At 42.2% G+C, this 25,283-nt stretch overlaps 3 protein-coding genes across 3 annotated transcripts; all 3 read left to right on the forward strand.

The window, feature by feature from the left end:
* Window positions 1–3,858: 3,858 nt before the first annotated feature.
* On the forward strand, window positions 3,859–4,659 carry LOC106080721 (odorant receptor 59a-like). Its single transcript, XM_013242221.2, has one exon. It carries the CDS (start codon window positions 3,859–3,861, stop codon window positions 4,657–4,659), a length of 801 nt encoding a protein of 266 aa, XP_013097675.2.
* Window positions 4,660–11,758: 7,099 nt separating this feature from the next.
* Window positions 11,759–12,544, forward strand: LOC106080720 (odorant receptor 59a-like). Its single transcript, XM_013242220.2, has one exon. It carries the CDS (start codon window positions 11,759–11,761, stop codon window positions 12,542–12,544), a length of 786 nt encoding a protein of 261 aa, XP_013097674.2.
* Window positions 12,545–19,732: 7,188 nt separating this feature from the next.
* LOC106080730 (odorant receptor 59a) lies at window positions 19,733–24,487 on the forward strand. Its single transcript, XM_013242233.2, has 2 exons — window positions 19,733–20,552; window positions 23,988–24,487. Exons 1-2 carry the CDS (start codon window positions 19,759–19,761, stop codon window positions 24,397–24,399), a joined length of 1,206 nt encoding a protein of 401 aa, XP_013097687.2. The 5' UTR covers window positions 19,733–19,758; the 3' UTR covers window positions 24,400–24,487.
* The last annotated feature ends 796 nt before the right edge of the window (window positions 24,488–25,283 follow it).

A 25,283-nucleotide genomic window follows, 5' to 3' on the forward strand; every position in this document is an offset into this window, starting at 1 on the left:
AGATAGTGTCTCAGAAAGTGGAGCAAGGCTATAAGTGAGCCAACTCTCCCACAAAGTAATACCATGTAGAGGTATCGTGGGGATAGGAGATGTAGGTGTGTTTTAGTACGTAGAAATTGTGAATGTTTTCCAGTACGAGACACATGAAAATACGGACTTATATGGCCAATTTACAATCCCAGCCGACCTACATTAACAAGAAGTATGAATGCAAAATTTTAGCGCCTAGCATAACTCCTTTGAAAATTAGCGTGCTTTTGAGAGAAAAACAGATGGGCGGAAGGACAGACGGTCGGTCAGACGGACACACAGACGGATGGACGGACAGAAGGACGGACAGATGGACGGACGGACAGACGGACGGAGATACGGAAGGAGATACGAACGGAGATACAGACGGACAAACCAAAGGACAGACGGACGGACAGAAGGACAGACAGACAGACGGACGGACAGACGGACGGACTGATGGACGGACAGACGGATGGACAGACGGACGGCGGACAGACAGATGGACGGACAGACCGACAGACGAACGGACAGACGGACGGACAGACGGACGGACAGACGGACGGACAGACGGACGGACAGATGGACGGACAGACCGACAGACGGACAGACGGACGGACAGACAGACAAACAAACAAATTTTTTGTTTGATTTAGTTGAAACTTATAACAGGTAGTTGTACAACGGACTCCGATATCTGCAACGAGTATGGTCCACACTCGAGCGGTCTACATGACATATAGCTGTCATATAACCGATTTGCCAATTCGGCCGATGAAACCTAGAATGGTGAGCATTATTAGTCCCGATCCATATGGACCGATCTGGTTAATAAATAACAGGCGTTTTTATTATCCGATTTGGCTGAAATTCGAATAGTATGGTCTACATCAGATTATATTTAAATATAGCTGTCATAAAGACAGATCTGCCGATTTAGAACCTTAAGCCCATCATAGGCGCATTTATAGCCCAATTTTGGTTAGTTTTGGCATTGTGAGTTAAGCTGTGACTTCCGATATCCGAATCATATATGGTTCTTATCGGCCTATATTCACATGTAGCTGTCATGTAGATCGATCTGCCGATTCGGGGTCTTAAACCCATAACAGGCGAATTGGACCATATTTGGATATAGTTGCCATAATTACCGATCTGTCTTATTTGGGTTTTACGCCCATAATAAGCGCATTTATTATCTGGTTTGGTTGAAATTTGATCCAGTGATTTGCACTAGGCTACCTGATATGCGAGCCGGGTATGGTCGACATCAGGTCATATTTAGATATTGCTGTCATATAGACCAATCTGCCGATTTAGGATCTTAAGTCCGTAACAGGTGAATTTATAGTACAATGACGCTGATATTTGGTATATTGAGTTAAACTGTGGCCCCAGATATCCGAATCAAATATGGTTCATATCGGGCTATATTAACATTTAGCTGTCATTTACACCGATCTGCCGATTCGGGGTCTTAAGTCCACAACAAGCGCATTTATTACCCGATTTTGCTGAAACTAAGAAAAATGAGTTTTATTTTTCCTCAACGACATTCGAACTGAATCATATCGGTCAGTATTTGGATATACGAGTATATAGTTGTCATATAGACCGATCTGATTATTAAGAGGGCCTTAAGATCATAAGAGATTTCATTGAAATTTGGATTACTGAGTTGCACTATTCATCTCGTTGTCTGACCGGATATGATCCATGTCGGACAATATGGCTATCACATACACCGATCTAACGATTCAGGGTATAATGCTCATAAAATACTCATTTATCACTCGACTTCGATGAAATTTAAAACAGTGGGCTGCAATAGAACTCCCCCTGTCCGAACCGAAGATGGTCGAGATCGGACCATCTTCGGCAGCTATGTCTCGACACATATACTTATCCGCCGATTTAGGCTCATAAGCCAATACTACTAAATTTCCCAAGAACATTCCCTTAAGGAACAGTGGCTACTTCTCTCACCTCACTAGGTGCAGTCCGATTAAAGTTTGAGCACAATGATAAGGGGTCTCCTTTTTAAAGCCAAGTCCGAATAGCGTGCGGCATAGCGACACCAATTGATAGAGAAGTTTTAACAGGTCAGGCTACCTCACAAGTATAGCCAGCATTAGTAAGGGATAACCACCGTTGAAAATGTTTCGGATTTTTACGGCTGGATTTGAATCCACGCGCTTGTCGTCATAGGCAAACACGCTAACCTCTGCGCCTCGGTGGCCTCTTTTAAATCCAATAAAAGACTCATTTATTATCCGATTTCTACGAAATTTGGAAAAGTGTGTCCAAGCCGAATATGGTCTATATACGTTTTGTGTTTTATTTCATTGTCAAACATCTTTAGTTTGGACTTTTTATTCATGAATCGTCTTACAAACGAAAAACGCTTGCAGATTATTGAATTTTACTTTCGTGCTCTATTAAGAAAGTTTATCGCGTGCTTCATGTGTTCAGCGACGAAGCTCTTTTTGGCTCAATGGGTTCGTTAACAAGCAGAATTGTCAATATTGGAGTGAAGATCAGCCAGAAGCATGGCAAGTGCTATCAATGCATCCAGAAAAAGTCACAGCTAAGTGCAGTTTATGGGCTGGTAGCATCATTGGACCGTACTTCTGCAAAGACGATGCGAATGCGTAACTGTAAATGGTGAGCGCTATCGTGAGATGATATCCCAAATGACCAAAATGCAGAGCTTGACTTGAATGATATATGGTTTCAACAAGACGGTGCCACATGCCACACAGCACGCGAAACAATGCATGCTTCTTGTGTTCAGCTACGTAGCTCATTTTGGCTCAATGGGTTCTTTAACAAGCAGAATTGTCAATATTGGAGTGAATATCAGCCAGAAGTATGGCAAGAACTATCAATGCATCCAGAAAAAGTCACAGTTTAGTGCGGTTTATGGGCTGGTGGCATCATTGGACCGTACTTCTTCAAAAACGATGCGAATGCGTAACTGTAAATGGTGAGCGCTATCGTGAGATGATATCCAACTTTTCGACCAAAATGCAAGAGCTTGACTTGCATGATATGTGGTTTCAACAAGACGGTGCCACATGCCAGGTCTTTTCGAAGAGACGAGTTCGGTGAACATTTTATTTCACGTTCGGGACCGGTTAATTGGCCAGCTAGATCTTGCGATTTAACGCCTTTAGACTACTTTTGGTGGGGCTATGGTAAAGCTCATGTCTATACAGACAAGCCCGCTTCAACTGGCTCATTGGAAGACAGCATTGAAGAATTTATTCTTGAGATACCGGTCGAAATGTTGCAAAGAGTATGCCAAAGTTGGACTAAGCTCATGGACCATTTAAGGCGCAGTCACGGTCAACATTGGCAGGATAAGCGTGGTCCTGCTCATCTCAATCAGGATAATATTCCGTTGAAACTTTAAAACAAGTTTCAAACCTTATAGTCAAAATTTTAATAAACATAAAATTTTCCTTAAAAAACTGAATTTTAATGATTCGGGCTACGTTTTGGCATAAATTTCTCACTTTTTTTGGGAAATGGCCTAAAATACATAAAATAAAATTTTAATTGCCCACTGATTGCCTCATATTCTTTTGAAAGAACATTTTCGTGGCTCTATATAAAAAGAGCTGCTGCAATGGTAAAAGTTTAGCCCAAAATTGGCTGTTCAGTCTTTGTTAGGTCCTTCGACTGGTCTGAAATAAGCTCCAAGGCAAATTTAAAATTTTCTCGGAAAGTTCAAAAATATATAACACACCAGCAGCAAAAATTAAATCCTGTGAAAAGTTCCAATAAAAATCAAACAGGAATTTCCCTGAAAAAATACAGAGAATTCTGCAAGGTTATTGAGCAAACATGTCCGCGCCTCTTCTGCCCAATGCCAAGGTAAATAGTCTGGAATTTTTCCATATTAACTGGAACGTATGGAAAATGCTAGGCTTGCAGATCTTCAAGAGAGACGTCCATACTCTACAACGTCTGGCGGTAAGCCGTGCATATTTTGCTTGGAGCATTGCTGCTAATTTCATGGGTACCATCTTATTTCCCATTCATCTGGCTATGGGAATTTATGAAAGTCGTAATAAATCCGAATTATTCAACAGCATATCGATAAGCATAACCAGCATAGGGGCCACCATCAAATTCTTTTTAATGGCCAGCAAAATGAAGCAAATAGCCCAAATGGAGGCACTCACACAAGTGCTAGACGCTCGGGTGACGCACCCCGAAGAATTGTGGCATTATCAGAATCGTATACGTCTCAATATATTCAATATCCAACGCATGTTCTCAATTCTGTATAGCGGTGTTGCAGCCTCTGTAGCTGCTTTATATTTGTCCAGTGGAGAACGCCGTCTCATCTACCCCGGATGGCTACCGTTTGAGTGGCGACAGTCGTCTGGTTTCTATGCTCTGGCTATTCTCTATCAGCTCTTTGGTTTCATCTTTCAAATCTCGCAGACTTATACGAATGACAGTTTTGCACCCAAATCCTTGTGTCTGCTATCGGCGCACATTGAACTTTTGTACAAGCGAGTGTCCCGCATAGGATTTGAGGGTCCAAACGAAGACGGTGGTGGAAGCAAAGCAGCCCTGCAGCAAGAGGAGGACAAATTAAATCTATGTGTCTTGGATCAAATTAATTTGTATGAGTAAGTTGTGTAAATTGATATGGGATATTGGATTTTTATAATTTTTCGCTTATGGATTTTTCGCTTAGAGCCGGGCCAAATATCGGGTACTCAGTACCATTCTGCTAAAAAAAATACCCTTATTAACTGAGTTTGGATTTGAATTATTTTGGTCTCAAGAAGTCATATACGGATATCGGTACTCAGAGGGACCTATATCACCATTTTGACCGATTCCAATATAACTTAAGATGGATGTTTTACGTTATAAGATAGGGTAAGGGCCAAATTTCAGCCAATTCTGGTGAAAATTTAGGCTTCTAAGGGCTCGAGAAGACAAATCCGGGGATCGGTCTATATGAGGGCTATATCTGTTTATAAACCGATTCCAATCATACTTGGCGTGAATGTTAGAAGTCATAACTCAAGTCCTTTTTTCCAAATTTCAGCCAAATCGAATGAAAATTTAGGGTTCGAAGGGCTCGAGAAGTGAAATCCTGCGTTCGATTTATATGGGAGCTATATCAGTTTATAGACAGATTCAGATCATACTTCACAAGAATCGTATAAATCATAATTAAAGTCTTTATACGAAATTTCAGGCAAATTGGATGACAATTGAGGCTTCTGGAGGGGCTCAAGAAGTCTAATCTAAGGATCGGTTTATATGGGGGCTATATCCGTTTATAGACCGATTCGAATCATTCTTGACACGGATGTTAGAAGTCATAACTCAAGTCCTTGTTCCAAATTTCAGGCAAATTTGGATGAAAATTGAGGCATCTAAGGGCTCAAGAACACAAATCCCAGGATCAATATATATGGGGCTATATCTGTTTATAGACCGATTCAAATCATACTTGGCATGGACGTTGGAAGTCATAACTCAAGACTTTTTTTTACATTTCAGCCAAATGGGAAACAAATTGAGGACTCTAGGGGCTCAAAAAGTCAAAGCGGGGATCGGTTTATATGGGGGCTAGGTTTGGTAAGGTTAGAGTGCAGATACTAAACCGCTCCATGCCACTATGGACAGATACTAAACCGCCCCATGCCTAAGCCAGTAATCGACTTGATGTGAGCTCTAAAAATTAAAAAGTAACCTCAAACAAGCAACAATGTGTTAAGTTCGGCCGGGCCGAACTTTGGATACCCACCACCTCGGGTATATACGTAAATCACCTTTCGCCCAAAATCCAGCAAAAAATTCACACCTTATGCCTCATAGCAGCTATACCGAAATATGTACCGACTTGGACCAAATACCACTAAGTACAAGTCATTGTTTAATTGTGTAAAACAAAATATTGGGCTTTTTAGTAGCTATATCTGAAAATAAATCGATCTAAACCATATACGACACGGATGTCGATTTCAAATTTCATTGAAATCGGATTATAAATGCGCCTTTTATGGGGCCAAGTCTTTAAATCGAGACAATAAATGCGCCTTTTATGGGCTCAAAATTTTAAATCGGGAAATCGGTCTATATGGCAGCTATATCCAAATCTGGACCGATCTGTGCCATATTGCAGAAGTATGTCAAGGGGCTTAATTTAATCCACTGTCCCAAATTTCGGCGACATCGGATAATAAATGCGCCTTTTATGGGCACAAAACCTTAAATCTAGAGATCGGTCTATATGGCAGCTATATTCAAATCTGGACCGATCTAGACCAAATTGAAGAAGGATGTCGAAGACCCATACACAACTCACTGTTCCAAATTTTGGCGACATCGGACAATAACTGAGCCTTTTATGGGCTCAAAACCTTAAATCGGGAAATCGGTCTATACGGCAGCTATGTCCAAATCGGGACCGATCTGAGCCAAACTGAAAGAGAATGTTGAAGAACCTAACACAACTCACTGTCTCACATTTCGGCGACATCGGACAATAACTGCGCCTTTTATGGGGCGAAAACCTTAAATTGGGAAATCGGTTTATATGGCAGCTATATCCAAATCTGGACCGATCTAAGCCAAATTAAAGAAGGATGTTGAAGGGCCTAACACAACTCACTGTCCCAAATTTCAGCAAAATCGGGTAGTAAATGTGGCTTTTATGGGCCTAAGACCCTTAATCGGAGGATCGGTATATATGGCAGCTATATCCAAATCTGAACTGATCTGGGCCAAATTGATGAATGATATCGAAGGGCCTAACGCAACTCACTGCCCCAAATTTCAGCAAAATCGGATAATAAATGTAGCTTTTATGGACCTAAGACCCTAAATCGGCGGATCGGTCTATATGGGGGCTATATCAAGATATAGTCCGAAAAAGCCCATCTTCGAACTTAACCTGCTTATGGACAAAAAAAAGAATCTGTGCAAAGTTTCAGCTTAATATCTCTATTTTTAAAGACTGTAGCGTGATTTCAACAGACAGACGGACAGACGGACGGACATGTCTAGATCGTTTTAGATTGTTACGCTGATCAAGAATATATATAATTTATAGGGTCGGCAATGGATATTTGGATGTGTTGCAAACGGTATGACAAAATGAATATACCCCCATTCTGCGGTGGTGGGTATAAAAAAGGCTGCAGATATTAATCCGCCCCACGCCACTAAGGACATACCCGTAGGCCAGTAATCGGCTTGTTGTACGCTCTAAAAACTATAAAGTAAACTCTAAAAAGAAAATTTTAAGTTAGGAATTCCGTGCTACTTACAAAATCCTTAATGGTTTTCTATACCATTCGCCTAGGTTGATTGGTGTCTGGTATCGTGTCCACAACTAAGTACCGGTGTCTGTTATCCGCGAAAGCCGGGCAATGACATAGGAAATGCTCTAACGTCTCATCATCTTCCCCATATGCCCTACACATGCCATCACTTGCCGCACCGATTTTGCATAAGAGAGCTTGTAGTTCTATGTGTCCTATTATGACACCAAAAGCTATACTGACCTCCTTCTTAATTCCTTTCAGTAATAGCCTCGTCCTTTTACGATCTGGATCACCCCATAGGATTTTCGCCGTCCTACCGACTGTTTCGCTGTTCCACAGTGTTACATGCGCCTTGGAGTAACCAAGTTAATCAACGTCAGTTCTCTGGCTTTCTCTTACTTCCTTTCAGTAATAGCCTCGTCCTCCTACTATCCGAATCTCCCCACAGAATTTTCGCCGACCTACCAACTGTTTCGCTGTTCCACAGTGCAACATGCGCCTTGGGATATCAAAGTTTATTGATGGCAGTCTTCTGGCTTTCACTGCCAAATCCATTGCATTTTCATTCCCCCTTACTCCGTTATGGCCCGGCACCCAAACGTTGTGGATTGTGCTATCCTTAGAGAAGGCTTTAATCTCCTTCTTACACTGCAAAACTCTTGGTGACCTTACCCTACCGGTTGTTATTGCCCTTATGGCCAGTTTACTGTACGTAAAGATGTTCATACACGACGTCCTCGCGTTAGTACCACACTATCTCACGCATCCCCTGACCGCCCGGATCTCCACCTCTAGGATAGTATTATGGTCAGGCAGTCTAAAATAGATCTTAGTCCCTGGGTTCGCAATGTAGACCCCCAGACCCACTCTGTCCCCTAGCTTTCATTCATATGTGTAACTTGATCTACCAGGCGGCAATACTAGGGTTCCGTCAGTCCAAGACTATGCGGCTGGCAACACCACGCCCACTGAGGCACTAGAGACTATTCTAAATATCCGACCCATTGACATACGGATGAAATGTGAGGCAGCCACTGCGGCTATGAGACTTAAGGTGATGGGAGATTGGATTGAGGAAGGAAGCAGCTCATACCGTCGCGGTATAATCGAGGCGAAAATAGGAAACGTGGAAGGAAAGGAAAAGGTTTTCTATTGTCGCCTCGATTATACCGCGAATCCATTGTCCAATCGCCTTAAGTCTCATAGCCGCAGTGGCTGCCTCACATTTCATCTGTATGTCAATGGGTCAGATATCTAGAATAGTCTTTAGTGCCCTAGTGGACGTGGTTCTCATCGCTCCGCTTATGCCAAGGGAACATGTTCTCTGAACTTGTTGCATGGTCCTTATGTGCACTTTTTCTCCACAGCAGTCCACCCAACTACTAAGGCGTAAGTAGGTTATGGTAGGTGAGATTTAAGTGGCAATCTGCCATCAGACTCACTTAGACGATTTAGTCCATTGTGATACCACAGAAACAGAAGAAGGAAGATGCCTTCTAGTTCCCGCCGTTGAACCATCCAGATCGCTTCAAAAAGCCCAATAACTTGCGAGTGATCACATCCGCTAAATCAGACAGGTTCTCAAAGAAATGAGAACCTAAAGTCGAACTCCTTCTAACTGCTATAGCGGGACACACACCCAAAGGGTGTTCTATAGTCTCTTGTTCTTCGATGTCCTCACAGCTTCTGCAAAAGTCGTTACTGGCAACCCTCAGTCTGTCGGCATGTTTTCCGATTAGACAGTGACCTGTCATGACGGACACAATGACTAGGACGTCTGCTCTAGCCAAGGACAGCAAAGCATTAGACCTCTTCAAGTCTAGATGAAGCCACATGGTCTTGGAATGCTCACAGCCCCCTCTTTGTGGCCACCTATCATTCGTTGTCCTTCGGGCCTGCTACTGAAAACTTAGCTTACATGCCGCTAGAGGCATACCCGCATATTCAAGTGTCCCTGGAGTGTGTAGGGTAGTTCCTAGTCTCGCAAACTCGTCCGCTTTACAATTTCCTGGTATATCTCTGTGGCCCGGCAACCAGAACAGGTGTATTTTGAACTGCTCAGCCATCTCGTTGAGAGATCTGCGACAGTCGGGGCCCTCTTTGTGGCCATCTTTCATTCACTGTCCTTAGGACCTGCTCCTGAAAAGGTAGTTAACATATCGCTACAGGCATACCCACAGATTCCAGTATCCCTGGAATGTGTAGGGTAGATCCTAGTCTCGCAAACTCGTCTGCTTTACAATTTCCTGGGATATCTCTGTGACCCGGCACCCAGAACAGGTGAATTTTGAATTTATCGGCCATCTCGTTGAGAGATCTGCTATAGTCGATGGCGGTTTTTCTGTTCGGAAATACCTTCTCCAGGGATTTAATAGCTGCCTGGCTGTGGTGCAGTGGTCGAGTAACCTTTGCGATATGACCAAGTCTAGATCTTTAGATTACGCCTGAGTTCGAATCCTGAACGCCTGGGTTCGAATCCTGGCGAAACCATCAGAAAAAAATTTCAGCAGTGGTTTTCCCCTCCTAATGCTGGCATTGTGAGGTACTATGCCCTGTAAAACTTCTCTCTAAAGAGGTGTCGCACTGCGGCACGCCGTTCGGACTCGGCTGTAAAAAGGAGGACCCTTATCATTGAGCTTAAACTTGAATCGAACTGCACTCATTGATAAATGAGAAGTTTGCCCGTATTCCTTAGTGGAATGTTCATGGGCAAAATTTGCAATTTTTGCCCACCTGGCTGTTTAATTTGGAACCATCCGTATAGAAGTCTACGTAACTTCTGTTACCAGGGATATCGAAGTTCCATTCGGTTCTATCAGGAATAGTGGTACAGTACCTTTTATCAAAAAGCGGCTTAGGTAGGGTGTAATCCATACTGCCTGGAACATCGGATATTGTATCAAGGATAACACAATGTCCGTAGCCGCCACTTGACCAATGAGAAAGCTCCCTTAACCTCACGGCAGTGGTCGCTGCAATTTGGGTAGCCACAATGTCTAGAGATATTAAATTCAGTGCATCAGATGTTGTCGTCCTCGGTGCGGCTGTGATACACAAACAAGCCATCTTTTGTATCCGGTTAAGTATTGAGCAGTTGGTGGACTTTTGAAGCTCAGTCCACCAGACCACAACACCATATAGCATTATAGGTCGGATAACTGCAGTATACACTCAATGCATGACACGCGGTCTAAACCCACAACTTTTGCCAATGGCCCTCTTGCAGGTGTATAGGGCAAGTGGACGTAAGTAAATATTGGCCTAATGTATGGGGGCTGTGGTGCAGTGGTCGGGTAACCTTTTCTATATGACCAGTTCTAGATCTTTAGAGTACACTCCAAAACCCGCCTGGCTGTAGCGCAAAGGTCAGCATGTCCTCCAATGACGCTGAACGCCTAAATTCGAATGCTGGCTAAAAAAATTTTCAGCGGCAACATTTGTGAGGTACTTTGCCATGTAAAACTTCTCTCCAAAGAGGTGTCGCACTTCGGCACGCCATTCGGACTCGCCTATAAAAAGGAGGCCCCTTATCATTGAGCTTAAAAACTTGAATCGGACTGCACTCATTGATATGTGAGAAGTTTGCCCCTGTTCCTTAGTGGAATGTTCAGGGGAAATTTTTGTATTTTCCGGGGACTTGTATATACTCCGAAAGCCCTGGCAGGAGGCAAGGGTGGTATTTATACCCAAGCCCGGCAAGTTATGCAACACCAAAGGCCTACAGACCTATAAGCCTTAAGTATTGGGTTGCCCAAAAAGTAATTGCGGATTTTTTAAAAGAAAGTAAATGCATTTTTAATAAAACTTAGAATAAACTTTAATCAAATATATATTTTTTACACTTTTTTTTCTAAAGCAAGCTAAAAGTTACAGCTGATAACTGACAGAAGAAAGAATGCAATTACAGAGTCACAAGCTGTGAAAAAAAATTGTCAACGCCGACTATATGAAAAATCCGCAATTACTTTTTGGGCAACCCAATACTTTCTACTCAAAACCATGGAACGCATTGTGGATAGCATGATAAAGAGTAGGACATCCAACGAACTATGCCCAAAAATGAATTTCAACTATTTGGCCAATTTTTTTGATATAATTCTCCTCTTTTTTGGGGAACTGTTCTTAAATAAAAATTAAACTATAAATGCCTACTGATTGCCTCATATATTTTGAAAATAAATTTCGTGTCTCATTATAAAAGAGCTGCTGTAATGGAAAGAATTTAGTCTAGAAATGGCTGTTCAGTCTTTGTTTAAACTTCCGGCTGGTCTGAAATTAGCCTCTACATTTCATAGATCAATATAAACATTTAAAGTTTTTCCCCTAACCAATAATTTCCAATCAATTCTTCTCTAAAACTTTAAGTTGGCCAATTAAAAAAAAATCTAATATTTACCAACCATCACCGAAAAACAAGAAGCATTTGGTTAAGTTGTTGTATAAACATGTCCTCGCCCACAACCAAGGTAAATAGTTTGGAATTTTTCCATATTAACTGGAAGGTATGGAAAATTATTGGCTTGCGGTTATTCAAAAGGGATGTTCACACTCAACAACGTCTACCCGTGAGCCGTTTATACCTCTCGTGGTGTATTGCAGCGAATTTTGCTGTGACCATCTTATTTCCCATTCATTTGTCATTGGGAATTTTTGATGATAAATCAAAACTGTTCGACGGTCTAAATGTTACTGTCACCAGCATAGGGGCCACAGTCAAGTTCTTTTTAATGGCCAGCAAAATGAAGCAAATAGCCCAAATGGAAGCTCTCATACAAGTGCTCGATGCTCGGGTGACACATCTGGAAGAATTGGAACATTATCGGACGCGCATACGTCTGAATATACTGAATATCCAGCGAATGTACCTTTCACTGTATAGTGGCATTGGGGTAGCTTTAGCCGCTTCAATTCTATTCAGCAAAGAACGCCGTCTACTCTACCCAGGTTGGTTGCCTTTTGATTGGCGAACTTCGACAGGGTACTATGCTTTGGCTATGCTCTATCAGTTTTTTGGTTTTGCCATTCAAATATCGCAGACATTTAGCAATGACAGCTTTGCACCCAAAACCTTATGCATTCTGTCGGCTCACATTGAACTTTTATACAAGAGAGTGTCCCGCATTGGTTTTGATGGTCCTTATGCAGGAGATTCTGGCAGCAAAGCAGCCCTAGTGCAGCAGGAGGAGGAACTGAAACGATGTGTTTTGGATCAAATTAATTTGTATGAGTAAGTAGTGTGACTGTGTTTATGTGGGATTTTACCGAATATAAAATTTGTGAGCCTAGAGTTACAAAAAATAGGTAAAAAGGCGTTAAGTCCAGCTGGGCCAAACTTTGGATACCCACCAACTCCGATGTAGCCTAACACAAATCACCATCCCAAATTTCGGCGACATCGGACAATAAATGCGCCTTTTATGGGCCCAAACCCATTAAAAGGGAGATCGGCCTATATGGCAGCTATATCAAAATCAGAACCGATCTAGGTCAAATAAAACAATAATGTCGAGGGGCCTTCCACAACTCACTGTCCCAAATTTCAGCGAAATCGGATAACAAATGTTGGCCTCAGACCTTAAATCGGCTGATCGGTATATATGGGGCTATATCAAAATATAGTCTCATCTGAACTATATTTGGATTGGATGTGGATAGGCTTAAGACAACTCACTGTTCCAAATTTCAGCGAAATCGGAAAATAAATGCAGCTTTTATGGGCTTCAGACCCTTATCGGCAGAACGGTCTATATGACAGCTATATAAAAATAGTCCGATCTGAATCAAATTTGGGTCCAATGTTGGGAGGCCTAAAACTATTCACTGTTGCCAATTTCAGCGGAATCGGTTAAAAAATTAAGCTTTTATGGGCAGATCGGTCTATATGACGATCTATACAATATTTGGGTCGGATATCGGAAGGCTCAAAAAAAAAAATTTACTGTTTCTTTCGGCGAAATCGGTTAAAAAATAAAGCTTTTATGAGCTTTAGGCCCTTAATCAGCAGATCAGTCTATATGGCAGCTATATCTAAATATCGACCGATCTGAACCAAATTAAGGACAGATGTCGGCAGGCCTAAAACTACTCACCGTTTCAAATTTCAGCGACATCAAATAAAAAATAAAGCATTTTTGGGCATTAGACCCTTTGTTGACAGATCGGTCTATATAGCAGCTATATCCAAATACGGTCCGATTTTGCCCATTCAAAAACTTTACCAGCGTGCATCAAAAAGACGTATCTGTGCCAAATTTCAGCTCAATATATCTATTTTTGAAGGATGTAAGTTGACTACAACAGACGGACGGACAGACAGACACACGGAAATCGTCTGGATCGATTTGTTCCATAATGAAGGGAGTTTGCGTTAGGCGAGAAAGTGAAATACGCAAAAACTGATAGCAATTGGACAACAAATACGATCTATACCTTGATTAAAAAAGTTTGTGGGCAGACATATTGACATGACTGACTGGCTGACATGGCTATTTCCTATCAGGAAAATGCAAATTTGCCCACGAACATTCAATTAAGGAAAAGGGGCAAACTTCTCACAGATCATTGAGTGCTGTCCGATTCAAGTTTTAAGCCCAAGTTCAAGTTTTAACGCCTCCTTTAAGTTTTAACGCCTCCTTTTTATAGCCGAGTCCGAACGGCTTGCCGCAGTGCGACACCTCTGAGGCGAGAAGTTTTTACGTAACAAAGTACCTCACATATGTCACCAGCATTAGCAGGGGATAACCACCGCTGAACATTTTTTTCGGATGTTAATGCCAGGATTCAAACCCAGGCGTTCAGCGTTATAAGCGGGCATGCTGACCTCTGCGCTGTGGTGGCCTCCTGTAGACATACAACTAGGCCAATAATCGGCTTGTTGTGCGCTCTAAAAACTAAACATTAACCTCGAAAATCTAAGTTAATGCCAGGATTCAAACCCAGGCGTTCAGCGTTATAAGCGGACATGCTAACCTCTGGCCTCCTACAGCCATACATCTCAGCCAATAATCGGCTTGTTGTGCGCTATAAAAACTAAACATTAACCTCGAAAATCTAAGTTAGGAATTCCAGGCTACTTACAAAATCCTTAATTGTTTTCCATGGCAACTGTTTCCTCAGCCATCTTCCGTAAAAGATCATTTATGGTGGTCATGCCTGTGACATGCCTTGTGCCACTTTCTCCCTTATATTTATGCCATGGGACACACAATTTATCCACCTGTTCCTTAGCATAGGGTCTCTCTAGTCTCTAAGGATCGGGTCTATCCGGTACAGGTCTAAGGATTGGATTAGTGTGTCGCTCCGCACATTGTTAAAAGCCCCCTCGATGTCAATGCATACCGCCAGAGGGTACGTTTGGGCATCGCAGGGCAGTCTCCACCTACCTTCTCATATACAGGCATGCTGTTTGTATTTGAGCAGTTCGTTGGATGTCCTACTCTTTATTATTGTGTCCACACTACGTTCCACGGTTTTGAGTAGCAAGGACTTAGGGCTTATAGGTCTGTAGGCCTTTGGTGTTGCATAACTTGCCGGGCTTGGGTTAAATATCACCCTTGCCTCATGCCAGGATATCGGAGTATATACAAGTCCCAGGCAAATGCAAAATTTTCTCACGAACATTCCATTAAGGAACAGGGGCAAACTTCTCACAGATCAATGAGTGCTGTCCGATTCAAGTTTTAAGCTCAATGGGCTTTGGTATAAATGCCACCCTTGCCTCCTTCCAGGATTTCTGAGTATATACAAGTCCCAGGCAAATGCAAAATTTTCCCCTAAACATTCCATTAAGGAACAGGGGCAAACTTCTCACATATCAATGAGTGCAGCCCAATTCAAGTTTTAAGCTCAATGATAAGGGGCCTCCTTTTTATAGCCTAGTCCGAACGGCGTGCCGCAGTGCGACACCTCTTTGGGGAGAAGTTTTACATGGCATAGTACCTCACAAATGTCACCAGCATTAGGAGGGGATAACCACCGCTGAAATTTTTTCTGATGTTAACGCCAGTATTCAAACCCAGGCGTTTAGGGTCATAGGCAGACATGCTAACCTCTGCGCTACGGTGGCCGGAAACGCTGTAAAAATATTGGCCAAGAGGGGGCCAGATAGTTTGCCCCCTTTTGTAGTAACGTCGGAAATATTCCATCAGGTCCGGGTGACTTAAATAGTTGGAAGCTCCTTAAGGATTCCATCACCATAAAATCCGTAATTATAAAACTTCGATCAACATCATTATTCCAAGATTCTCGTGTCTCGGTGAGTCCCGTCGTATGCTGTGGAAAATGGGTTTTCATCAAAAGCCTCAACATGTCCTCCGTTGTCTCTGCAAAATTTGCAAATTTTGCCCATGAACATTTCATTAAGGAACAGGGGCAAACTTCTCGCATATCAATGAGTGCAGTCCGATTCAAGTTTAAGCTCAATGATAAGGGGCCTCCTTTTTATAGCCGAGTCCGAACGGAGTGCCGCAGTGTGACACCTCTTTGGAGAGAAGTTTTACACGGCATATTACCTCACAAATATTGCCAGCATTTGGAGGGGAAAGCCACCGCTGAAAATTTTTTCTAATGGTCTCGCCAGGGTTCGAACCCAGGCTTTCAGCGCCATAGGTGGACATGCGAACCTCGGCGCTACGGTGGCCTCCACTGTCTCTTCTCTCACTCTCAGGTCGTCTACTAAATATTCAGTTTGGACATGGGTTTTCGAGAGAAATTTCTTTATCTTGGCGGCGTCATTAACGCTATCGACCAGTACGCAGAAAAGATTTCAGGAGGCACATTTTGCCGTTCTTGTAATCTTATTGTACTCCTTGAGACGTGTGTAGTACACATCCCAATTAATTTCCGCTTTTTTACGACGTGCTCTGTTGTCTCCCCGGTCATCCAGGATTTTTCTTGGGCTGATTTCCTTTCCCGAAAAGGACAACTATTTTCGAAAGACCTCACCAGTGCAGTTATAATCCTGTTGACATTTTCGTCAATGTCTTCTATGCTTGGACAATCTAAATTATCTTTCCCAAGTCTTCTTCTGAGTAGTCTTCTAAATTTTGTCCAGTTGGTTTTCAACTTTTTCCGGAAGCTTATCGGATTTGGCGCTGGCCGTGATATTCTTAACCCAATGTAGCGCTGGCAGTGCTATTCTAAATCTAATGTAGCGATGGTCAGAGAAAGAGTTTTCCATGGAGATCCTCCATTCCTGAACCACATCTAAATCCTTCCTAACAAAGGTTGCGGTGTTATCAACATTAAGTGTTATTGGGTAGCTAGCATTCAAGAACTCTGCCAGGGCTTATGCCCGCCTTTTTAGTGTTGGACCTATCCCACGAAATGTGGTGCGAGTTTGCATCGCACCTCACCAATCATTGCAGCTCCGACGTGTGTGGCGTTGTCGGAGAGTCGAAAGCTAAAGTGATGCCACATATGCTCCACTGTCTCCCTGTCTCACCAGGGGAAAATATGTAATTAAAATTTTTATGACAAATATCGCAGGTCCTCGGCCGAGTACCAGTGTTAGCATAATTGGTAGTCCATGGCTCCTGAATTAAGGCAATATGAATCCTGCCCTTGCTGATTTTCTCTAACAGAGCGTATGTAGCAGTCTCGCTCCGGTGGAGGTTTATCTGGATTACCTCAACTGCCTGATGCTTCAATACTAGGATCTCTGCCTATCTTAGTCTTCTATTGGGTTGCCCAAAAAGTAATTGCGGATTTTTTAAAAGAAAGTAAATGCATTTTTAATAAAACTTAGAATGAACTTTAATCAAATATACTTTTTTACACTTTTTTTCTAAAGCAAGCTAAAAGTAACAGCTGATAACCGACAGAAGAAAGAATGCAGTTACAGAGTAACAAGCTGTGAAAAAATTTGTCAACGCCGGCTATATGAAAAATCCGCAATTACTTTTTGGGCAACCAATAAATCTTATTTAAATGGGGTTCTTGGGAGTAGGTGATGGTACCCTCGTCGGTTCCCGGTTCGTTAGGCCGCATTGAGACTCCTGTCGCTGCCTAATGTTTCAGTATTAGGATCTTTACTTGTCCTAGTCTTCCGAATCTTGAAGTCGGTGATGGCTCCGTCGTTGGGTCCCGGTTTGTTGGGCTGTATTGAGTGTCTTACCACTGCACTGCCTGATATTTTAGTATTAGGATCTTTGCTTATCTTCGTCTTTCCAACGTTGATAGAGGCGGTGATTGTCTCGTCGTCAGTCCCCTAATCATTGGGCGGTATTAAGTCACCTGCCACTGCACGGCTTAATGACTCAATATGAGGATGTCTGCCTTTCCTAGTATTCCCAATCATGAAAAAGACTGCCTTGCTCCCGAAGTGCGCCATGCCTTAGCCATAGACTCAGACAAACTCGTTACGGAAATTTAATCAATACCTACCTCGAGGCGAATTCCTTACCCCTTCTCCTCCCTGTGGATGACCTCCCACTTCTCTGCGACCAAACCTGGGTTTGCTTTCCAAGAATCCCAACATTCGTTCCGTCGCAAGTTCACTGCCCCGTCCCATGATGAAGACCGTCACCTTTGGGAGCTGAGGGATGACCATCTTTCTCACCAGGTGTGGTTTTGCGCCCTCGCAGGGAGCGTGGATTACCTCTGACGAGCTGTTTGACGGTATCAATACATTCCGCCGACGCAAAACGCAGCACAAAGATATCGCCTCTATACTCGCAGCTCATCCGCTACAGAGTTCCACACAAATGCAAATTGCAAATTTTGCCCATGAACATTCCACTAAGGAACAGGGGCAAACTTCTCACATATCAATGAGTGCAGTTCGATTCAAGTTTAAGCTCAATGATAAGGGGCCTCCTTTTTATAGCCGAGTCCGAACGGCGAGCCGCAGTGCGACACCTCTGTGGAGAGAAGTTTTACATGGCATAGTACCTCACAAATGTCGCCAGCATTAGGAGGGGAAAACCACCGCTGAATATTTTTTCTGGTGGTCTTGCCAGGATTCGAACCCAGGCGTTCAGCGTCATAGGCGGACATGCTAACCTCTGCGCTATGGTGGCCTCCGAGTTCCACACATGTTCGAAAATCGGATCGTTAACCTTATCCTCCACTTGGGACCGATGATCTGGTGGAATCCAACCGGATACACTGCCGATATTGATGACTGCATAAGTCAGCTAATCTATATTGTGCTTCCTTGCCACTCTGGCGTAAAAGGGCTGTTCCATTCCATTCTCAACGACCATCTTCCCCTTTCGTGATGGCTGTGGCCTCCTTTTGGAAGTCACAGTCCTCCATGAAGACTCAGGGGCCGTGAGCGCTTCCTTCGTTCCTGTTCCGACTTTGTCTACAACAGTATACTGTCTGGAGGCACCATTGAGGGATGGCTGGCTTGGTTTTCCCAGAGTACTTGAAGGCAGGAAGCTCTTTTTCTTCTTCAGCATTTTAGCAGTGTTATGCTCTTCGGGAGATCTGATTATTTTTCCTGCATCCGTAGAAGTGCTGGGAATGTCAGTTCTATCCCTTCCAGCATCCTGTACTTTCGCCCGATTGCGCTGCCGGTACATACTCCTCCTTCGATGTGCACCGGACCGTTTTCTCTGTCTGCTTGTGAGCTTAGCAAAGACATCGCTCACTTCTGCCGTCATTCCGACGACCTCATCTCTCTACTCTTTACCCCTTCGAAAGTAAGCGTGCTTTCGACAGACAGACGGAAAGACTTACGGACAGACAGACAGACAGACAGACAGATAGACAGACGGACATGGCTAGATCGACATGAAATGTCACGGGGTCTTAGACGAATATTTCGAGTAGTTACAAACAAAATGACGAAATTAGTAAACCCCATCCTGTGGTGGAGGGTATAAAAGTGGAGATATTCAGTTGACACTTTGCACAGATTCTTTTTTTGTCCATAGGGAGGTAAAACTCGAAGATGGGTATATCGGACTATATTTTGATATAGCCCTGATCTGATCTGCCGATTTAAGGTCTTAGGCCCATAAAAAACACATTTATTATCCGATTTTGCTGAAATTTGGGACAATGGGTTGTGTTAGGCCCTTCGACACCTTTTTTTAAATTTGGCCCAGATTGGTTCAGATTTGGATATAGCTTCCATCCGATTTCGCAATTTAAGGCCTCTGGCCCATAAAATGCTCATGTATTGTCCTATTTCGCCAAAATTTAGGACAAATAGACATTTTTGTCTATTGAACTGGGAAAAAATACATCCCCCTATAGGAATAATTGCTATTGCTTCCAATAAATTATCTTTTGCAAAAGAGCACACAGTCGCTGATTGTCCCATATTCTCTATAATATATGGTCTATATGGTTTATAAAAGGGCTGTGGTTGCGGAAAACATTTAGTCTTTAATAGAGCCTTCGTTTAGCATTTCGTCAACTTTAGAAAAGGCTCCAAGGGAAAATTATTGCAAAAAGAAAAAACAAACACGCTACTGCATTCAGCGAAATCATATACATGTCCTCTACTCTTCTGTCGAAGGACAAGGTCAACAGTTTTGAATTTTTCCATATTAACTGGAAGGTATGGAAAATACATGGCTTGAAGATTGTAAAAAGGGATATCCACACTCAACAACGTCAAGCAGTTAGCCGCTCATATTTCTTTTGGACCATTGCAGCAAATTTTTTGGCTACCATCTTGTTTCCCATTCATCTGTCAATGGGCATATTTCAAAGCCAAAACAAATCGGAGCTGTTCGACGGCATATCAATTTCCATAACCAGCATAGGAACCACAATCAAATTCTTTTTAATGGCCAGCAAAATGAAGCAAATTGCCCAAATGGAGGCCCTCATACGAGTGCTTGATGCCAGAGTGACGCACCAGGAAGAGTTGAATCATTATAGGATGCGCACTCGTTTAAATATACTGAATGTCCAGAAAATGTTTTTAATTTTGTACTGTGGTATTGGAGCAGCTGTGGCTGCTTCATTCCTATTTAGTGGAGAACGCCGTCTATTCTTTCCCGGATGGTTGCCTTTTGACTGGCGACAATCGATAGGCTTCTATGCTTTGGGTATTTTGTATCAGCTCTTTTGTATAGTCATTCAAATTTCACAGAATTTCAACAATGACAGCTTTACACCCAAAGCATTGTGTCTGCTATCGGCTCATATTGAACTGTTATACATGAGAGTGTCGCGTATTGGCTTCGATGATTCGCATTCAGGTGGGAGCTGTAAAACTCATCTACAGGAACAGGATATAGAATTGAAGAGATGTGTTTTGGATCAAATCAATCTATACGAGTAAGTTTTGATGTAAGAGATTTATAACACGTGAAAGAGGGCTAAGTTCGGCCGGGGCGAATCTTATATACCCTTCACCATGGATCGCATTTGTCTAGCTCTTGCCACGCTTTTTCTTTTTAGCCAAACAAAGGATAAAAGAAAAGAATTGCTATGTAAGTGGAACAATACCAAGTTAGGGTTCATTTCGAACCATAATTGAACTGAATATTGGAGACCATTGTAAAGGGCATTGTGTAAAATTTCAGCCAAATCTAGTAAGAATTACGCACTTTAGGGGCTGAAGATGTAAAATAGGGAGATCGATTTATAGGGGAACTGTATTAGGCTATAAACGGATTCATGCCATATTCGACACGTATATTAAAGGTCATGAGAGAAGTCGTTGTACAAAATTTTAGCCAAATCGGATAATACTTGCGCCCTTTAGAGGCTCAAGAAGTCAAGATCCCATATCGGTTTATATTGCATCTATATAAGGTTATGGACCGATTTGAACTATTCATAGCACAGGGGTTGAAAGTTAAAACAAAACACATCGTGCAAAATTTCAGCCAAATCCGATAGGAATTGCGCACTCTAGAGGCTCAAGAAGTCAAGATCCCATATCGAATTATATGGCAGCTATATCAGATTATGATCCGATTTGAACCATATTAGGCACAATTGTTGAAAGTAACAGCAAACCACGTCGTGCAAAATTTCAGCCAAATCGGATAGGAATTGCGCCCTCTAGAGGCTCAAGAAGTCAAGATCCAAGATCGGTATTTATGGCAGCTATATCAGATTATGATCCGATTTGAACTATTCTTAGCAAAGATGTTGAAAGTCATTACAAAACTCGTCGTGCAAAATTTCGGCCAAGTCGGATATGAATTGCGCCCTCTAGAGGCCCCAGATCGGTTAATATGGCAGCTATATCAAATTATGATCCGATTTAAACCATACTTGGCACAGTTGTTGGAAGTCACAGCAAAACACGTCGTGCAAAATTTCAGCCAAATGGGATAGGAATTGCGCATTCTAGGCGCTCAAGAAGTCAGGACCCCAGATAGGTTTATATGACAGCTATATCAGGTTATGGACCGATTTGAACTTTTTTAGCACAGTTGTTGAATGTCATAACAAAACACCTCATGCAAAATTTCAGCCAAATCGGATAAGAATTGTGCCCTCTAGCGGCTAAAGAAGTCAAGATCCCAGATCGGTTTATATGGCAGCTATATCAGGTTATGGACCGATTTGAACTATTCTCAACACAGTTGTTGAAAGTTAAAACAAAACATCTCTTGCAAAATTTCAGCTAAATCGGAAAGGAATTATGCCCTCTTGAGGCCCAAGAAGTCAAGACCCCAGATCGGCTTATACGGCAGCTATATCAGATTATTATCCGATTTGAACCATACTTGGCACAGTTGTTGGAAGTCGCAGCAAAACACGTCGTTCAAAATTTCAGCCAAATGGGATAAGAATTGTGCCCTATAGCAGCTCCAGAAGTCACGATCCCAGATCCGTTTATATGACAGCTATATCAAAACGTGGACCGATATAGCCCATTTACAATTCCAACCGACCTACACAAATAAGAAGTATTTGTAAAAAATTTCAAGCGGCTAGCTTTACTCCTTCGAAAGTTAGCGTGCTTTGAACAGACAGACGGACGGACGGACGGACAGACAGACAGACAGACGGACGGACGGACAGACAGACGGACGGACGGACAGACAGACGGACGGACGGACAGACGGACGGACGGACAGATGGACAGACGGACAGACGGACGGACGGACGGGCAGACGGACGGACGGACGGGCAGACGGACGGACAGACGGACAGACGGACAGACGGACAGACAGACTGACAGACTGACAAACTGACAGACTAAAAGACTGACAGACTAAAAGACAGACTGACACATGGATGGACAGACGGACGGACAGACCGACGGACGGACGGACGGACGGACGGACAGACGGACAGACGGACAGACGGACAGACAGACAGACAAACAGACAGAATGACAGACTGACAGACTGACGGACGGACGGACGGACGGACGGACAGACAGACAGACTGACGGGCATTTCTACTTCGACTTAAATTGTCAGGACAATCAAGAATATATATACTTAATGGGGTCTTAGACGAATATTTCGAGGAGTTACAAACAGAATGACTAAATTAGTATATACCCATCCTATGGTGGAGGGTATAAAAACAAGTAAAAACTTGGCTCCAGAAGAGGTTCTCAGTGATATGCATTCGTTGTAGGTTGTTGGCGAATGTGTGTCTAAGTCGAAAATTCTTTGGGTAATAAAAGGATTTAGCTCCTTTAAATCGTCAGGATCTGATGATATATCACCGGTTCATTTATAATCTTTGACCGTTAGCCTGGCTTCTGGGCTTAGGGAGATGTACTCAGCAAAGTTAATATTCATGCCAAAAGCAGGAAAACTTTACCATACACAGGCGAAAGACTTTTGTCCAATAAGTCTGTCAACATTTACGAAGACTCTAGAGAGGTTGATCGATACATACCCTAGGGCAAATATCCCTGGGAATCGGCTGTCTTGGCAACAGCACGCATATAGTAAGGACAAGTCAACTGAAACCGCCCTTCACCAACCCAGTCAGTTACATAAAAAGTTCTATCGGTGGTAAGGAATACTCAGTGGTATTATTTCTTGACATTGAGGGTGCTTTCAATATTAAGGGAGCTGGAGATGTTTTGCAGGCGTCAATACTACCGTAAAAAAATTTATTAATAACTTACAAAAATATGCATTGCGGCAAGCTTGGGACATGTAAATCGTGCAGAGGGATACCTCATTTATTGCCAGATTTCATTAGTTTTGGGGCAATGAGTTGAATTGGACACTTCCTGAATATGGTAAAAATCGGCCTATATTTGGATAAATCTCTCATAAAGACCAATGCCACGATTATGGCCCGTGAAGTTCCTGGCGAGTTTGGTTCAGATCAGACCATGTTTCATTAAAGCATCTAAGATTTCATAAATGGTGTAGTTTTCACCGCACTTGACGTAATGAGGTTAAGATGTATATCCGAAGTGGTGGGTACCCAAAGTGCAGCGCGGCCGATCGTTATGGGTTTTTACATGTTTTTTGTCTATTTCAATGAAATGTGGACCATCTGCGTATCACTGGTGGTGGGAATCCAAAGCTTCGCCAGGCCAAACTTAACTACTTTTTCTTCTTGCTTATAAAAATTTTGTTTTTTCCTGGCTTTATAGGAGATTGCATATAAAAAACTCGTTTTGGCATGACCATTAGTAAAACTTTAACTTCTCTACTAATATTGTCCAAAAGGTTTATTCCCAGAGAACTATGACACCAGCAGAACTTTAGTCTATAAATTTAATTTTCAAAATATTTTATTTATTAATAAATAACTTTTGTTTTTTAAATGTTTCAGGCTCTACAAAACCATTCAGGACATCATATCCTGGGCCATGGTTATACAGCTTCTAGTCTCGGTACTAAATAATTGTGTGGCAATGGTGGCTTTGTTGTTCTTTGCTACTGAGTTATTTGATCGCATCTACTACTCCATCTACATTGTGGGTCTGGCTATGCAGCTTTTTCCCTCCTGCTATTATGGCAGTGATTTTGTGCTGCTCTTTGAAAAACTCCACTATGCTGTGTTCTCATGCAATTGGATTGGCCAATCGAAGAGTTTCAAGCGACACATGATGATATTCACGGAGAGGTCTTTGCGTCAGACTATGGCATTGGCCGGTGGTATGTTTCCCATACATTTGGATACCTTTTTTGCCACAGCCAAAGCGACATATTCGCTATTTGCCCTAATCATAACAATAAAATAAAGGCATATAAAGGAGTTAAAGGAGATAAAAGGGAAATTGCTAAATTTAATCAATTATTTTATGCAGAACAAACTTTGTTTCACTAAAAAGCGACAAATGAATTGAAAACGAAAACCTATATACTCGCCATATTCAAAGGATTTATATTATATTATATTAAATATTCAAAACCCCATCGTAATGCATAGCACTTCGCTGAGAGTTTTATTTTGCAGATTTTTGCTATGGCTGCAGAAGTTTTTAATAATTAATTTTACAAAAAAAAACTAAATATTTTTTTTGGCACGAACACTGTAGTCCATTGTGGCGTATGAGTTTTTTCTAAATAATATTACATCACGTATACGCCCAAAAGCACCAAGCACAATGAACATATTATGGTACACACACACTACAAGTAGCACATTTTAAAGATTTATTAGATGAATTGAATTGATATAAAATTTGAAGAATAAATTTAAAAAAATACTTAAATCCGATGTTGCATTTTTTTGGAACGCAAACGGTAATGTTAACAATAAAAGAGGGAGTTGGATTAAAGAGGGGGGTTGGATTTTCAACAGAGACTTTTTCCTCAATCCATCCCTTAGTATCACAAGAGACTACAAACAATTTATGTGAGTCAGTGTTGGTCTGCCACCCACTTCCATAGAAGATAACGTCAAACAGACAGATTTGTGCTAGAAGCTAGGTAGAACAAGAGCCACACCACAGAACTCTCTTTGCGTACAGACGTGTTTTTAAAACGCTCCTCAAAAATAAATTATTTCAAATGTTTAAAAGTGTTTTTTAACTGACAAAGTTTAATTTTTGTTCATACTGTTTGCTTGGCAAATCACCGTCGTGTTATTTACAAAAAAGAATACAACACAGGCTTCAAATAC

Source organism: Stomoxys calcitrans, chromosome 5 (assembly GCF_963082655.1).
Source record: "Stomoxys calcitrans chromosome 5, idStoCalc2.1, whole genome shotgun sequence".
Lineage (NCBI taxonomy): Eukaryota > Metazoa > Arthropoda > Insecta > Diptera > Muscidae > Stomoxys > Stomoxys calcitrans.

Coding starts and splice junctions, on each gene's coding strand:
- LOC106080721 (XM_013242221.2), top strand. CDS start 3,859: ATGTCCGCGCCTCTTCTGCCCAATGCCAAGGTAAATAGTCTGGAATTT.
- LOC106080720 (XM_013242220.2), top strand. CDS start 11,759: ATGTCCTCGCCCACAACCAAGGTAAATAGTTTGGAATTTTTCCATATT.
- LOC106080730 (XM_013242233.2), top strand. CDS start 19,759: ATGTCCTCTACTCTTCTGTCGAAGGACAAGGTCAACAGTTTTGAATTT. Junction 20,553..23,987: donor GATCAAATCAATCTATACGA/GTAAGTTTTGAT, acceptor TAAATGTTTCAG/GCTCTACAAAACCATTCAGG.